Raw genomic sequence first — 17,234 nt, forward strand, 5'->3', positions numbered from 1 at the left:
CCCCACCTTTCTCTCCTGTCTGAGTTCCCTCCTCACAGCCCTCACATCCGACTTGCTGACACTGGACCGCAGGAGGAGTCAGAGCAGTCTGGCCCTGTAAAGCAGAAAAACCATCACTCTCCTCACCTTCAGAGCCCTCCTAAAATCACATCTCCTCCAAGAAATCTTCCCCAGCTAAGCCCTCATTTCTGTTATCTGTCACAGAATGGTGTGAGAAAAGAGGAAAAGAGCTGATCTTGATTTTATTTTGTGCATGTGTGTTGTGTTTTAATGTTTCATTGCTCCTAACGTGTCCATCTCTAGTCTTTCTCAGAGCTGGAGAAGGAGGCACAGAAGATTGCAGAAAAGCTAGTTTTTTCGAAGGGGTTTGGGGGCAAACACTGTTTCTATGTCTGAGCCAAAAGGACAGACTCGTGCTCCTCTTTTCCCTCCCACCCACCTCATGCTCCCTCCAAAAAGCAGGACTCACTGCAGAGCTCTCCTCTGGGTAGGAGGCAGTAGAGTTTGGGTCTAATGGAAGCAAAATGTCACTGCACCTTCTCCCCCAGTCCTGACTAAAACACATCTGGAGTTGTGGAACCTGACCTTAAGAGACACATGTGGATTAGTGAGGGGTCAGTTTCCCTCACCCTGCCTTTTGCCCTGCCCTCTGTTTCTGTGGCCAAACCCTTCAGTCTTCCACAGATTCTGATGTCTCATAGCTGGAGAAGGAGGGGGAGGAGACCGCAGGCAACATAGGTTTCTTTAGCAGACACTATTTTCCCTCTCCTCCACCAAACACTGAAACTATCATCTGGAGAGGTGAGGCATATAGGCAGACCACCTCACTAAGATAACTGCAACAATCTGCCCTTTTCATTAATTTACATATTGAAATTAATGTCTGCCTCCCCCTCTAGACTGTAAGCTTGTTATGGGCAGGGAATGTGTCTGTCCTACGGGTACTCCCCAAAGCACTTAGTACAGTGCTCTGTACACAGAAGGCACTCCATCAATCCAATTGATTGACTGAAGGTGCAGAACTGCATGCACAATGGATAGAATTCAGTTTCTGGTACAACACCTGCCTTCTGTCCTCCCGGCCCACACCGCTATGAACTCGATTTCAGGCAGGAACCTGCCCAACTCTACTTCTCAGAGAGATAGAGGGGAGACACCCTGATCTCCTCCTGATATTAGAAACCAAAAACTTCCACAATGAGCCCAAAAGGGTCCCTTCTCCAGAGAGTGAGGATGCGCAATGGCCCTGCAGTCAGGACTGTAGTCCCAGAGAGGCTTGACCCATCTATGGAATTAAGGGCCCTGGGTCTTCTCAGTCCCAGGCAAATCAGACAGAACTAGCTTTCTGCCCAGAGCCCAGGCCCCTGTTCTCCCATGAGTGGCATCTGCCTCATCACTCTTCTTCCCCCCATTATTTATATAGACACACATACACACTCCACTCCACACCCTCTCTCTTTAGGGTAGCCAATGCAGTCCATGCAGTATGAGGGAAAATCTGGGAGTTGAGTCTGCTCACAGCATACGAGAGACGAGATCCTTGAGGCCGAGGAAAAACCCAAGGCCACACAGCAGACGGGTGGCCGAGCCAGGTTTAGAAGCCTTTCATTCATTCAATAGTATTTATTGAGCGCTTACTATGTGCAGAGCACTGTACTAAGCGCTTGGGATGAACAAGTCGGCAACAGATAGAGACGGTCCCTGCCGTTTGACGGGCTTACAGTCTAATCGGGGGAGACGGACAGACAAGAACAATGGCACTAAACAGCGTCAAGGGGAAGAACATCTCGTAAAAACAATGGCAACTAAATAGAATCAAGGCGATGTACAATTCATTAACAAAATAAATAGGGTAACGAAAATATATACAGTTGAGCGGACAAGTACAGTGCTGTGGGGATGGGAAGGGAGAGGCCTTTACCTTTAGACACCCAGGCCTGGGCTCTAGCCACTAAGGAGAGCACGAGGTGAAAACATACTGGTGATTATTGAGCGTGGACTGTGTACCGAGAACTGTAGGATGTGCTGGGGGAGTACGATACTGAGTTATTATGCTATATGTTAAGCACTTACTATGTGCCAAGCACTGTTCTAAGCGCTAGGATAGATACGAGGTGATCAGATCGTCCTATGAGGGGCTCACAGTCTTAATCCCCATTTTACAGATGAGGGAACTGAGGAACAGAGAAGTTAAGTGACTGGCTCAAGGTCACACAGCAGACAAGTGGCAGAGATGGGATTAGAATCCACATTCTCTGACTCCCAAGCCGGTGCTCTTACCAAGAGGCCTTGGGGTTGTGGGCAGGGAATGTGTCTGTCTTATTGTACTCTCACAAGCACCTTGTGCGGTGCTTTGCACACAGTAAGCACTCCATCATGTCTGGCGTTGTGAGATCTGGTGTTAAGACATCTGGTCCCGGAAGACTCGCCTGAGTGAGTGACTATGGAGGCCAAGGTCTCCCCGTCCTGCCCTCCGTCACCTGCTAAGGATCACATCTGTTGGACACTTCAGACTCCAGGTGAGCCATTTGACTGATAGAAAGGGAGAGATAGGCTGGCGAAAAAATAAATAATGATAATAATAATAATGATGGTATTAAGCGCTTACTATGTGCAGAGCACTGTTCTAAGCGCTGGGGGAGATACAGGGTAATCAGGTTGTCCCACGTGAGGCTCACAGTCTTAATCCCCATTGTTACAGATGAGGTAACTGAGGCACAGAGAAGTGAAGTGACTTGCCCACAGTCACACAGCTGACAAGTGGCAGAGGCAGGATTCGAACCCAGGACCCCTGACTCCCAAGCCCGGGCACTTTCCACTGAGCCACGAAAACCATCTAGGTTACAAACATGAGTCTTCCTGAAATGTGGACTGCCCAATAGAGGTGACGTTTAACAACTGCAGCTTGCCATCGTGGCTTAGCGGAAAGAGCACGGGCTTGGGAGTCAGAGGTCGTGGGTTCTAAGCCCGGCACCGCCACTTGTCAGCTGTGTGACTTTAGGCAAGTCACGTATCTTCTCTGTGCCTCAGTTTCCTCATCTGTAAAATGGGGATTGACTATGAGCCCCATGTGGGACAACCCGATTACCTTGTATCTATCCCAGAACTTAGAACAGCGCTTAGCACATAGTAAGTGCTTCACATATAGCATGAGTATTATTATTATCTCCCCAGCAGTGTGGCTTAGTGGAAACAGCAAGAGCTGGGGAGTGAGAGGATGTGGGTCCTAATCCCATCTCTCCCACTTGTGTGCTGTGTGACCTTGGGCAAGTACTTAACTTCTCTGTGCCTCAGTTGCCTCATCTGTAAAATGGGGATTAAGACTGTGAGCCCCACATGGGACAACCTGATTACCTTATATCTATCTCAGTGCTTGGCACTTAACAAATACCATAATTATTATTATTATTATTAAGCAGACTACTACATCCCGCAGCTAGCTCAAAACCCTTAACTAACCCCATCTTCATATTCTCAAGTCTGTTAGTCATTCTCCAGGGACTGGATGCCCAGAATAATGAAAGACTGGACAGAATTCAGTCCCTGCACTCCTGCTGTAGAACCTAAGTCCACACGGCTCTGATCCTCAAAGAGGAACAGGGGTGACATGCTAATGTCACCCTGTCCTACTCCTGACACTAGACTTCTCCCTCCCCCAACCCCCAGAAGCCACCACTGTCAAGGCCACAGATGCCCCTTCTCCGCGTCTGAAGATATGCAAGATGAGTCTGCAGACAGGACTGAGGGCAATGGGAGGTTTGATCCACCTAGAGAATTTAGGGCCCCGGGTCTTCTCCGTTCCACAGTCGGGTCAGAAAGAACCAGTTCCCTGTGCAGAGTGCCAGTTCCCATTTCCAGGACCAGCCTCTGTGCTGGGGGTGGCAGCCCCCTCCTCTCTCTCTTCTCCTCCAGAGATGAATTTGAAAGTACGGTAATTCAAACAAAGGGAGGTGAGGTAGGAGGATGATGGATGGATGGATGGATGGATGGATGGATGGATGGATGGATGGATGAATGGATGGATGGATGAAGAATGGATGAATGGATGAATGAGTGGATAGATGGATGAATGGATGAATGAATGGATGAATAATGGTGGATGGATGGATGAATGAATGGATGGATGAAGAATGGATGAAGGATGGATGGATGGATGGATGGATGGATGGATGGATGCATGAATGAATGGATGGATGGATGAAGAATGGATGGATGGATGAATAAATGAAGAATGGATGGATGGATGAATAGATGGATGAAGAATGGATGAAGAATAGATGAAGAATGAATGGATGGATGGATGGATGGATGGATGAAGAATGGATGGATGGATGAATGAATGAAGAATGGATGAAGAATGGATGGATGGATGAAGAATGGATGAAGAATAGATGAAGAATGAATGGATGAGTGGATGGATGGATGGATGGATGGATGGATGGATGGATGGATGGATGGATGGATGGATGGATGGGTGTAGAATGGATGAAGAATGAATGGATGGATGAATGGATGGATGGATGGATGGATGGATGGATGGATGGATGGATGGATGAATGAATGAATGAAGGGGGCCCGCGCAGGCGCGGCCCCGTGACGGCCCCTCCTTGGCACACCGTCCCCCCCTCCGCCCCCTCCCTCTCCGGCCCCTCCCCCTCGGCTGCGCGCACGCGCTCCCCGGCGGCCGCGTGCCGCCCGCAGGCCGGAAGGGCGCCTCGTCCGCTTCCGGCGGCGCGCGGGCGGGCGGTCACTGCGCAGGCGCGCCGAGGTCCCTTCGCTGCCCACACGCGTGCGGGGCATCATGGCGGCGGCGGCGGCGGCGGCGGCGGCGGCGGCGGCGGCGGCGAGGAAGAGGAGCAGCAGCGGCGGCAGCGGCAACGGCAGCAACGGCAGCAGCAGCAGCAGCAGCATCATCATCAGCAGCCCGCCTGGCGAGCAGACGACGACGACGAAGAAGAAGAAGAAGCAGCATCGGACGGAGCTGGTGCCCAAGCCGCAGGTAGCGGGATCGCCGCGGGCGGTCCTGGGTTCGAATCCCCACCCCGCCACCCGTCAGCAGCGGGACCGGGGACCCGGCACTTCACCGGGCCTCAGTGCCCTCCTCCGCAAAATGGGGATGAGGACCGTGAGCCCCACGTGGGACCGCCTCATTCCCCTGCATCCCCCCCCCCCCCCGGCGCTTAGAACAGTGCTGCGCACATAGGAAGCGCCTCACAAATACCAACATTTGATTATTATTGATCCCCGCCGCCTCTCGGCTCTGGGAGACCTTGGGCAAGTCACCGCCCCGGGAGCCCCACGTGCCTCGACCTCCTTGCCTTCCCCAGCGCTTAGAACAGGGCTTGGCACCTAGTAAGCGCTCCGCCCATAATCATCACGATGTCGGTGTTCGTGAAGCGCTTACTAGGTGCAGAGCACTGCTCTAAGCGCCGGGGAGGATGCAGGGTCATCAGGTGGTCCCACGGGGGGCTCACAGCCTTCATCCCCATTTTCCAGATGAGGGCACCGAGGCCCGGAGCAGTGAAGTCACTTAATAATGTTGGTATTTGTTAAACGAGGTGCAGAGCACTGTTCTAAGCGCTGGGGGAAGATACAGGGTCATCAGGTTGTCCCACGTGGGGCTCACAGCCTTCATCCCCATTTTACAGATGAGGGAACCGAGGCCCGGAGCAGTGAAGTGACTTAATAATGTCGGTATTTGTTAAACGAGGTGCAGAGCACTGTTCTAAGCGCTGGGGGAGGATGCAGGGTCATCAGGTGGTCCCACGTGGGGCTCACAGCCTTCATCCCCATTTTCCAGATGAGGGCACTGAGGCCCAGAGCAATGAAGTCACTTAATAATAATGTCGGTATTTGTTAAACGAGGTGCAGAGCACTGTTCTAAGCGCTGGGGGAAGATACAGGGTCATCAGGTTGTCCCACGTGGGGCTCACAGCCTTCATCCCCATTTTACAGATGAGGGAACTGAGGCCCAGAGCCGTGAAGTGACTTGCCCACAGTCACACAGCTGACAAGTGGCTGAGTTAGGATTTGAACCCATGACCTCCGACTCCCAAGCCCGGGCTTGGATACCACCAAATACCGCCATCATCATCGTTGTTCTTATCATTTGTGAGGCGCTCACTCTGCGCCAGCCACCCTGTACCGCCAAACTGAACCTCCCGAGCGCTCAGTCCAGTGCGCCGCACACAGTAGGCGCCTCGGAATGAACGCAGGATCCCGGCCCCACGTGGGGCTCACAGGCTCCATCCCCGCTTTAGGGGTGAGGGAGCTGAGGCCCGCAGAAGCGGAGGAATGATAATAATAATAACGGTATTTGCTCATTCGTTCATTCAGTCCTATTTCTTGAGCGCTTACGGTGCGCAGAGCACTGGGCGAAGCGCTTGGAAGGTACAGTTGGGCCCCAGAGAGAGACCAGCCCTGCCCAGCGATGGGCTCACGGTCTAAACGGGGGGGAGAGAGACAACGAAACAAGCAGTCGGGCACCAATAGCATCAAAATTGATCTGTAGAATCATAGATATATAGACATCATTCATAAAATCAGTCGTATTTATGGAGCGCTTACGGTGTGCAGAGCACTGGGCGAAGCGCTTGGAAGGTACAATTGGGCCCCAGAGTAGAATCATAAATATAGACACATCATTAATAAAATCATTCAGTTGAATTTATTGAGCACTTACTATGTGCAGAGCACAGGACTAAGCACTTGGAAGGGACAGTTGGGCCGCAAAAAGAGACGATCCCTGCCCAACAACGGGCTCACAGTCTAAAAGGGGGAGAGAGACAACAAAACCAAACAATTCGACCAGCATTAAAGCGTTTGTTAAAGCACGTAAAAGCATTTGTTAAGCGCTTACTATGTGCCTTGCGCTGTTCTAAGCGCTGGAAAATATCCGCTTCCTGGACATGCCGGGGGTCGAACCCAGGACCTCACACATGCAAAGCGTGCGCTCTCCCGCCGAGCTCCATCCCTCCCTGAAGTCTCTTGCCCAAGGTCGCACAGCAGACAAGTGGCAGAGCCGGGGATTAGAACCCACGACCTTCTGACTCCCAGGTCCAGGCTCTGACCACTACCGCCATCCTGGGGAGTCAGAGATCTGGGTTCAAATCCGCTTGTCAGCTGTGTGACTTGGGGCAAGTCACTTCGCTTCTCTGGGCCTCAGTTCCCTCATCTGTAAAGTGGGCATTAAGACGGTGAGCCCCACGTGGGACAACCTGATCACCTTGTCTCCTCCCCAGCGCTTAGAACGGTGCTTTGCCCTTAGGAAGCGCTTAACAAGTGCATCATCATTATTTTTCTTTGGGTGAGAGGTTCATCCGTTCACTCATATTTATCGAGCACTTACTGGGTGCAGAGCACTGGGCTAAGCGCTTGGAAAGGACAAATCGGCAACAAAGAGAGACCATCCCTACCCAACAGCCGGCTGACAGTCTAGAAGGCGGGGGAGACAGACAACAAAGCGAGTGGACAGGCATCGATAGCATCTAGAATTACAGATATGAGCACATCATTATTAAAATAAAGCAAATAATAAATATTTACATATATACACAAGTGCTGCGGGGAGGTAGAGCGGAAAGGTGGGTAGAGAGTTTGCAAGGTCCTGAGGAATTGTGTCCAGAGGGGAAGGGAGAGGAGCCGCTCCCCCCTTTCTCTTTTTATACCTGCCTTCCCCAAACTCCTGCAGGCCAACTCTCTCCTGTCCTGGAGACCTCGACCACCATTCCCCCTCCGGCCGTCGTGGAAAGTGACATTAGCCGGCGCCACGATCGATCAGTCAATTGTAGTCAGCGCTTACTATATGCAGAGCGCTGTGCTAAGCGCTTGGGAGAGTTCCGTATACCGGAGTTGTTGGAGCTTACCATCTAGAGGAGCTACAGGAACTAAGATCGTAGCGCATGTCCGGAGAAGCAGCGTGGCTCAGTGGAAAGAGCCCGGGCTTGGGAGTCAGAGGTCCTGGGTTCGAATGCCGGCTCTGCCACTTGTCAGCCGTGTGACCGTGGGCAAGTCACTTCACTTCTCTGGGCCTCAGTTCCCTCATCTGTAAAATGGGGATTGACTGTGAGCCTCACGTAGGACAACCCGATTACCCTGTATCTACCCCAACACTTAGAACAGTGCTCTGCACATAGTAAGCGCTTAACAAATACCAACGTTATTATGTCCGGCAACTCGGCCTACTGGGTAGAGCGTGGGCCTGGGTTCTAATCCCCGCTCCACCTCTGGTCTGCTGTGTGGGCAAGTCACTTCACTTCTCTGTGCCTCAGTTAGCTCCTCCGCAAAATGGGGATTAAGACTGAGCTCCATGGATTGTGTCCCACCTGATTACCACAGTGCTTAGTACAGTGCCTGGCACATGGTAAGCGCTTAAATGCCATAAAAAGCACTACATTTATTGAGCAGCCAAGCTACCTCGTGCAGAGCTAGGTAGGTGCTTGAGAATATACCGTAGAAATCAAGCGGTTCCTGCCTCGAGCCTGTCGGGCTGACAAAAATGACCCGATTTTTAGCTATCTAAGGAGTACACAAGACCACAAAGCAGTCACATAGGTATGTGCACAGATATATCCAGATTCTAACATAATTAGGTGGGGCTAATCTGGGAGTGCTTCTTGGAGGAGAGGTTGAGCAATGAAGGGAATTGCAGAAAAGCCATCTGGAATACGTAGAACCGATGGGTCACATCTTCCAAATGTGGCGGATAAACCCCTGATCGGTGAACCGATTTAATAGGATTCTTCTGTTGCTGTGCTCAAAGAAAAGTATCTTGAAAGGGCAATATAAAGATGCAGGTCTCTGGGGTGGAGATAGAGTGGAAATTGTGGGTATGGCCAAAAAGCTGAACAGAATAATCACATTTTAATATTTGTTTATTTACCAGATTAAAAAAGCGGTTGAGACTCTCCTAAAACATCCGGGAATTCAGAAGAATAATTTGCTCTTGAGTGACTACGAGAATATCTTTTTAATGGTGGTATTATGGAAAATACCCCAAGTCAGAAAGAAAATCGGCATGTAAGTACTCACAAAATCTAGGTTTGCCATACATTAAACTCTTCCTGTTCCAAACGGTCCTTATTTCCCGGTGGGTAATCCGCAGGCCCATCACCGGTTTCGTTTCTGTGAGCTTTTTTTGGCTTTTTTACACACCTGTAAGATAGAAAGAAAATCATAATGTCAGTACTCACAAAATCTAGGTTGGCCATACACTGAACTCTTCCATACGGTCCTTATTTCCCGGTGGGTAATCAGCAGGCCCATCACCGGTTTGGTTTCTGTGAGCGTTTCTTTGGCTTTTTTACACACACCTGTAGAATTTACCTGGCAGCGAAGCATTTAAGGCAGTGATCTAGATATTTGCTACTGGTTATTAGCCTATTCGTGAATGTGCCCTGACTCTTCCCTCTCTTTCAGCCCCTCATCTTCAGCTATATCCTCCTCTGCTCTTCTGTCCTAATATTTGCAGGATCTGCCCTTTCCAACAAACTGCCTTCTGGCGTGTCCCCACAGTGTGACTACTGCATCAGCTTCCTTGGTGATCTCTCCTCCACTATTTTCTCTCCTCTCTAGACCAGATAATCATTAATAATAATGGTACTTATTTAGACTGAGAGCCTCATAAGGGACAAGGGCTGGGTCTTCTATCTACCCCAGCTGGATACTGGACACGTAACAAGAACCATTATTATTATTTTATCTCCACTCAACCCCCCGAATGCCCAATCTTCACATCAAATAGAAACTCCTGACAACTGGTTTGAAGGAACTCAGTCAGCCCTCTCCCTTCACGACCTCCCTGCTCTTTTCTCCCACAGCATCGGAGCTCAACTTCTCTGTTCCTCTCGTGCTTCATTTTTGTCCCTCCAGTTGTCAACCCCGTGCCCATGCCCTCCCCCCACCATATTTGACTGAAAACAGCTCTCCTTCCCATCTTCAGAAGCCCGTCTGGCCTCCTCCTGGAGCCCTTCCCTGACTACTTTCTAATTTGTCCACCACATATTTCCCATTTCCCACATCAGCGCTTTTGTATCGCCTAAACACCAAAGTCCTCACAGCCTCCTCTTGTTGTACACATCTTCATATTCTCTTCCTTCCTCCTATGTGTTCTTAGTGTCTCTCTTTCCCCTCTAGTTGGTAAGGTAAACACCTTGATCTTTTCTACTAATTCTCTTGCCCTCTCCCACGGGTTTAGTACAGTACTGTGCACACAGTGAATAAATACCATTATTTAATGCCCCGTCCCTGTGTTTTGGCTGTATTCCTGGCCCGAGTGGTTGCTGTTTTCTTGGATAAGAAGGTCGTGATGGGGGTGCTCTAAGCATTCTGAATCGCGATGCCAATGGGATTTTTGTGATCTTGATTTAACATCAGTTTTGTCAGCCGAAGACTAGCCGAAGGACCTCTGTAGGCTTGATGACTCTTGGGTGTATCTAGGAAGTCGAGGTTAGAGAGTTTTGTTTGCATTTCGTACGCCTAGCTCTTGGTTGCATTTTCTCATCTATTTTAATAGAATTCAGCGCTCACTTCTCCCCTTCCCCAATGTTCTCTTTAATTTTAGACCCCTGCCTTTTAGTATTCGACATGATACAGTTGAAGTTTGCCTGTTTACCAGGGATGAGCCCAAGTTAACTGCAGAACAGACAGAAAACCACTACAGAAAACTTCTGGGACAGCAAAACGTCAACATTAGTCAGGTAAAGGGCAAAAGTGGTCATTCTTAAAAAGCTGGGAAAGTGCCGGGTCAATAATAATAATAATGTTAGTATTTGTTAAGCACTTACTACGTGCAGAGCACTGTTCTAAGCACTGGGGTAGATACAGGGTAATCAGGTTGTCCCACGTGGGACTCACAGTTAAATTTCCATTTTACAAATGAGGTAACTGAGGCACCGCGAAGTGAAGTGACTTGCCCACAGTCACACAGCTGAGAAGTGGCAGAGCGGGATTTGAACTCATGACCTCTGACTCGCAAGCCCAAACTCTTTCCACTGAGCCACGCTGCTTCTCCATGTAATTTCTTAATATTCTGTGTGTTTATGGAGCAGGTAAAATGGCTATTGTATTGAACATTTTGGGAAGCGGTGTGGTCTTGTGGAAAGAGCACAGGCCTGGGAGTCAGAGGACCTGGATTCTGATCCCGGCTCTACCACTTGCCTGCGGTGTGACCCTGGGTGAGTCACTTAATTTCTGTGCCTCACTGTCCTCATTTGCGAAAGGAAAATTCCTACTTACCCAAAGAGCCCCATGTGGGACTGTGTCCAACCTGATTGTCTCCCATCCACCACAGCCCTGCCTGCAGTACTTCAATCAATCCGATCAGTCGTATTTTTTGAGCACTTACCGTGTGCAGAGCACTGTACTAAGCACTTGGGAGAGAACAGTGTAGCGGACGCATTCCCTGCCCACAACGAGCCCACTACGGGGCACGTAAGAGCGTACCCAATATCACAAAAGAGAGGAGGCGAGAGACCAGGATTCTAGCCTCATCTCTACCACTGCCCTGCTGTGTGACTTTGGGCAAGTTACGTAACCCTTCTGCAACCTCATTTTCCTCCTCTGTAAAATGGGAATTTTTCAGGTCCCTACTTTTATGGAATTGTGATGCTCTTGGGGACCGTTTGATCTCACAGCTTCTGTGTACACCCCCCAGCACCATACTGGACACCTGATGAGCACTTACTAAATTATCCTCTTGTGCCGAAGTAGACTTCAGTACTCCTGTCTTGTCTGCTGAGCTGTTTGTAGTGCCAAGAGCAAAGATGACATTTTCGTGAGCTCTTGAGGTAGAATGCAGGGTCTGCTGAGAACAGGTATAGTTAAGTCCTTACCTGCTCTTTGGAAGAGGGGAGATGTCAGGAGGTCTTTGGATGTGGCTCAGGCCGAGGGACAAATGTCTGGCTCCTTGGGCGTATCCGGATTCCGAACGTGTCCGAGGACGGGCCGGGTAGGATGTGGGCGTGTCGAGGGGAAGGAAGGGAAGCCCCGTGGAGCCCGTAGCTCTCCGAAACTCGGCTCCCTCCGGGGTGGCCAATACGATACGCCCACCGGACCGGCCGGTTGATGACAGCCGCCCGGCAGAGTGTCAGGGAGCTCTTCGGCTCAGTCGGGTGTTGAGGAGAAGGTGGGTGTCAGAATGTGGAGGTTATGGGTCGGCCAGGAGGAGGGGACAGTGAGATGACTGCAGAAAGGTGGTGGTGGTCCCCCTGCGGTGGGTGAGGATCGAAGGGGCAGTGTACCGGTCAGACCATTTCCGAGACCCGATTCTCTCTCTACCCTTTTTCCAGGTGATTCCCTTTAAGACTTTAAAAACAGAATATAAACCGTTCGAAGCCAAGCGTCGCCTCCTGAATAGTTTCAGTGTCTTCCTGTGTGATGACAGAATCAAGCGGCTTCTGCCCTCCCATTTAGGGAAACATTTCTATTTGCGCAAGAAGTAAGTCGCTCCTTCGTGTAAATGGTTGAAGGGACTCGCTTCGGCCCCCCCGAGGCAGTGCCCGGTTGGACTTTCTTTTCTTTGTTTCTTTTTAAGAGACCCTTTACCTGTAAATATGACGTGCGCGAATCTGGCCCAGCAGTTGCAAAAAGTTATCCAAGGAACTTCGATGGCCATCTCTAATCGTGGCGGTTGCAGGTAGGTTTCAGAGCGTGGCGGTGATTCGGTTGAGCCCTGCTCGACGAGGTGATTGGTCACAATATTCAGTCACTTCCTTCATTGAGGATCAGGTCAGTGACACTGGCCAAGAGGCATCGATCTGTCCAAGGCACAGAGTTCTTTGGTTTGGGAAAGAATATCTTGCTGTCGAGGAATTCAGGCAACCAAGCTAATATCCAGCCTGGGCGTTTTAAGGCGATTCCAACCCTCTCCTCCGCCCTCCTGCCCTACCTTTTGCGTGTGGCTTTTTGCCCCAGATTTGCTGGTGAATCCTTCCTTCGGCTAGTCCGTGACACGGTCTGTCCACCCTTAGCACCTGGGGAAAAAAAAGGTCACCTTATTTGAAGAATCATAAGCAAGGCCTCACAGAGCGCTTCAAGGGCCCAAATCCGGGAGCCACATGCATCCTGAATGAGTTGACTTTTGGAGGGAAAGTGGAGGGAGAGAAGGAAAGGATTCTGTGAGCTGCCCAAGGCTTATGGGACTCAGAGACCCTTCTCCTCCTCCTCCTTTAGTCAAACAGCTTCCCACCAGGGGTTCAGGCCTCGAGCGGTTGCTTCGCTCCGAAGCTCCGGGATTCTGAGAGCCACTTTGGCCTTAAACGAAAATTTCCCTTCCCTTTCAGTTCGGTTCAGGTCGGTCACACTGGAATGAAGATTAAGGAGATTGTGGCTAATGTGATTTCCACAGTAGAAGTGCTCTCGGAGAAGTTGCCGGAGGTACTTAAGTGTGTCTCTCTCTGATTTGAATTCTGAATTTGCTAAAGCATCGGTGTGCTAACGTATACTTTTTCCTGGTTGCAGAAATGGAAAAATGTAAAAATGATTTACATGAAAACAGAAAGATCTGTCTCTCTTCCCATCTTCTCTTCCTTTCTCAATGAATTCAAGGATCTCCCAAGACCCGCCTTCGCTAAACCAAAAAAACAAGTAAGGCTGAATTCGGCAGTTGTCCGGGGCGGCCTTGGTGGGCGAGGGCCACCTCGGATCTAGTCGCCGCAGCAGGCTTCAGCCCCCGGGCCGATTCTGGGACCCGGAGGGATCTGGGAGCGGAGACCGAGGCGGGAAAAAACAGTTCCTGAATTTTGGCAGGGTTGGTTTCGGGTGCCGTAGCCTTTGGGAACACAATAGTACTGATTGTGGTATTAAGCGATTATTGTGTGCCAATTACTGTATAACTAAATGTGGCGTAGACAGATTGGGTACGGTTCCGGTCCCTGTAAGGGGGAGAGAGAACAGGTGTTGAATCTCAGTTTGATAGGTGAGGAAACTGAGGCGCACAGAGAAGGGAAGCGACTCGCCACGATCGTGGCTTGGACTTTCTGCCCGGTTCCTCCTCCCTCGCTCCCGGCCTTCATTCAGCTTGCATTCAGCCCCTCCTTGGGCAGCGAGGGAGAGGAAGGGTCACCGGTGCCATTTGGCAGGAGCACCGTCGAAAGGTTTGGTAGGGCAGGCGCTGTCTTCTCGAATCCTGGACTAAATCACACCCGGAAAAACGTGTGCTTAAGGAAGGGTTGCTTGAAGTTGGCCAGCCGAAGGACGTGCCGCTGGGCTGCCTGGAGTTTTAGGGCACCCACGCCCCTCGTCACGGTGTGATCGGAGCCGTGACGTAGGTCGGAGCCCCGCGTGCTGCTAAAATCTGTCTGGTTTAATTCGCAGAAAGAAACACAAGGAGAAATGAAAGCAGAGAAAATAAAAGCCTCCAAAAAACCCGCCCCTCGCCCAGAGGTGAAGAAGCAACGCAGTGCCGGTCCTGGTGCTGGGGTTCCGTCTGTCGCCGGCCTTGAAAAAGAACAGAAAGAAAAGGCCAAAACCACAGCAGTGCAAGAACAGGAGCCTGAAGAGGAAATTCCACAGTTAATTCCCATCCAAATAGGGCCTTCTAAAAAGACCCCCCGGGTATTATTCTTTAGCACTTGCATTTTACAGTCTCTGCTAGAAAATGTTTTATGGTCGACTCTGTGTCAGATGAGCCAGGTGAAGTCCAGGAAACCCTGCTAGTCACTCTCCCTTTCTTTGGTGCCTCACTGAGCCGGGGGAAAAAGCATCGGGGGCACCACAGAGGCGGCAAGGGCAGGGCATCGTGGGGAGAACTCGCCGTCCCAAGTCCCCTTAACGTGGTCACGGCGGCGTGTTCCACACGCTACTTGCCCTTGGGAAGAGGTGGGTGGCAGGATGGCAACCTTTTGGGGTACCCCCCTATGCCAGAGAGCTTTGCAGGCCTTGGCGAGAAGGGGAAAGCTGCCGGCGCTCTGTTGCTGAGGGAGGGACAGGGACTGAACCCAGACCTTCTGCAGAGGGAAGTCCCCCTCGGTGTCAGTGAAGTGCATGGTGTGCTCTGTGGTGACCAACTGCCCTATGCCCCGCCAACCCTTATAAAACCCCACCCTGCACAATATTCACATGGCTCGGGAACCCTATACGTCCTGTGTTCCACCCCTGGGGGATTGGGTCGGCCTGGAGCCTCGCCCATATTCCCGCATTTCCCCACATTGTCCCCCTAAGGTAGGAGTTCCACATTAGATCCAACCTTGGCCTGAGCCCTCGCACTGCGTAGGCATCGTGTGGCGTAATGAGGTCGGACGTCACACGAGGGGCCGTGACTTGGTGGGGCCGGCTCTCCGGGCACCGCCTTTTCCATCCGTTCGACTCTCGCACCGACCTCTGCCACAGGGTATTCCTCTGTTTCTAGTTTATTGACCGACTGGGTTGGGGAGATCCCAAATCACCTCACTTTCCCCCAGCGACAATCAGTTCGTACTCGATTCCCGCCCTCCCCCCAACCCCAAATCTTTGTATTCTCTCATCTCTTACTGTTTCTTTCCACCCTCTGTTGCAGAAAGCGAAACCCGAAGAGAAATGGCCCAAAAAGAGTCTCGGGGTCCAAAGTCCTCAAAGTCAATCCACCCGCCAGAAGCGGAAGGTTTCCGTGACTGAACTGTCTCCAAAAGAGATGAATCAAGGAACGGAATGGCTGGATGGCCCAGCCAAGAGGCTGAGGATCTCAGAAGTGACCAAGCAAGAAACCCCATTGTCCCTGAGGAAGGCAACCCGGAAAAAGACTCCCAGAAAGCCGGAGTCCAGCTCCTCTGCTGCTCCTGACGAAAGCCCGGGCAAGAAGCCGAGGATCTCGGAAGTGGCCGAGCAAGAAACCCCTTCTTCCCTAAGGAAGGCTACCCCGAAAAAGACTCCCAAAAAGCCGGAGGCCAGCTTCTTTGTTACTCCTCACAAAAACCCAGGCAAGAAGGCGAGGATCTTGGAAGTGGCCGAGCAAGAAATCCTTTCTTCCCTAAGTAAGGCAACACCGAAAGTGACTCCCAAAAAGCCGGAGGCCAGCTCCTCTGCTACGCCTGACGAAAGCCCGGGCAAGACGCCGAGGATCTCGGAAGTGGCCGAGCAAGAAACCCCTTCTTCCTTAGGGAAGGCAACTCGGAGAAGGACTCCCAGAAAGCCAGAGGCCAGCTTCTTTGTTACTCCTCACAAAAGGCCAGGCAAGAAGGCGACGATCTCAGAAGTGGCCGAGCAAGAAACCCCTTCTTCCCTAAGGAAGGCAACCCCGAAAAAGACTCCCAGGAAGCCGGAGGCCAGGTCCTTTGCCACTCCTAACAAAGGCGGGAGGCTGATGAAGTCAGCTAGGAAACCTCCCCGAACCCCAAAGCAAAACCCCAAGAAGCCACAAGTGCCTCAGTCGGCCTAAAGACTTGGCATATGAGTGGCTCGTTTGGAAATAAATGTTTTCATTGTTTCCCTAGCCCCTTCCCCATACGATGGTTTTACCAGCCTAGCCTTTCCCTGTAATCTTCTATTTTCAGGAATACATTGCCCATGGTGTGTATTACCACTTGAGGATATTTTTAAAATAAACCTACTTTTCTTGGGTTGTCTGAGGTTTAATTTCAGTCTCAGGGCAGAGAGTATTTCATCTCACATTTCAAAAATCAAGAAGGAAATCTCAGATAGGTAATGTTACCTCAAAACCTTCCAGAATTCATTCATTCATTAAATCGTATTTATTGAGCGCTTACTGCGTGCAGAGCACTTGGGAGAAGACACTACAAACAACGAGGAGAGGTGTTCCTGCCCACAACGAGCTCACGTCCAAGGTGTATTTAGTCGTTCTGGTTCTTTAGCACTCCTAACTCAACCAATCCCATCGTCATCCCGATGTCTATTTTCCTCATAAAATTTCTTACCTGTCCTCTTTCAGCAAAATCAGGGCTTTTACTTAGGATTTTAATGCAGTAGCGTCAACTACTATGAAGGACTTTTTCCCAAATGCCATGTTTTCCCATTCACGATGGAGAGAAATTTCCCCCGGGCCTGTCTCCTAAGTTACTTGTAGGCAGGAAATGTCTGCCAAGTATTGTATTATACTCTGCCAGTGCTGAATACAGGGCTCTGCACATCATAAATTCCATTAATAAAGTGATTAATAAATACCAGTGATTGATTAATCGTGCCCATGACTTACAAGCCTCCTTGTAATCGTCTTGGGGGCAACAGGAAACGTGATATATTGGAGGTTTGAGGCTAGACAGACTCGAGATTAATCAAGCAGCTTGGTCTAGTGGGTAGAGCAC

The 17,234-nt window shown here is 50.6% G+C and overlaps 1 protein-coding gene across 1 annotated transcript; it reads left to right on the top strand.

Annotated features, from left to right (window-relative positions):
* The first annotated feature begins 2,443 nt into the window (after window positions 1-2,443).
* On the top strand, window positions 2,444-16,534 carry RSL1D1 (ribosomal L1 domain containing 1). Its single transcript, XM_029083130.1, has 11 exons — window positions 2,444-2,519; window positions 3,913-3,931; window positions 4,855-4,999; window positions 8,885-9,018; window positions 10,562-10,697; window positions 12,288-12,436; window positions 12,533-12,634; window positions 13,281-13,374; window positions 13,459-13,584; window positions 14,314-14,553; window positions 15,494-16,534. Exons 1-11 carry the CDS (start codon window positions 2,444-2,446, stop codon window positions 16,349-16,351), a joined length of 2,079 nt encoding a protein of 692 aa, XP_028938963.1. The 3' UTR covers window positions 16,352-16,534.
* The last annotated feature ends 700 nt before the right edge of the window (window positions 16,535-17,234 follow it).

This window comes from Ornithorhynchus anatinus, chromosome 2 (assembly GCF_004115215.2).
Source record: "Ornithorhynchus anatinus isolate Pmale09 chromosome 2, mOrnAna1.pri.v4, whole genome shotgun sequence".
Taxonomy (NCBI): domain Eukaryota; kingdom Metazoa; phylum Chordata; class Mammalia; order Monotremata; family Ornithorhynchidae; genus Ornithorhynchus; species Ornithorhynchus anatinus.

Excerpts from the sequence above, each read along its gene's own strand:
- RSL1D1 (XM_029083130.1), top strand. The coding sequence starts at position 2,444 with ATGGAGGCCAAGGTCTCCCCGTCCTGCCCTCCGTCACCTGCTAAGGAT. Across the intron at positions 9,019-10,561 it reads GTCAGAAAGAAAATCGGCAT|ACCCCTGCCTTTTAGTATTC; the intron begins GTAAGTACTCAC and ends CTTTAATTTTAG. Across the intron at positions 14,554-15,493 it reads CTTCTAAAAAGACCCCCCGG|AAAGCGAAACCCGAAGAGAA; the intron begins GTATTATTCTTT and ends CCTCTGTTGCAG.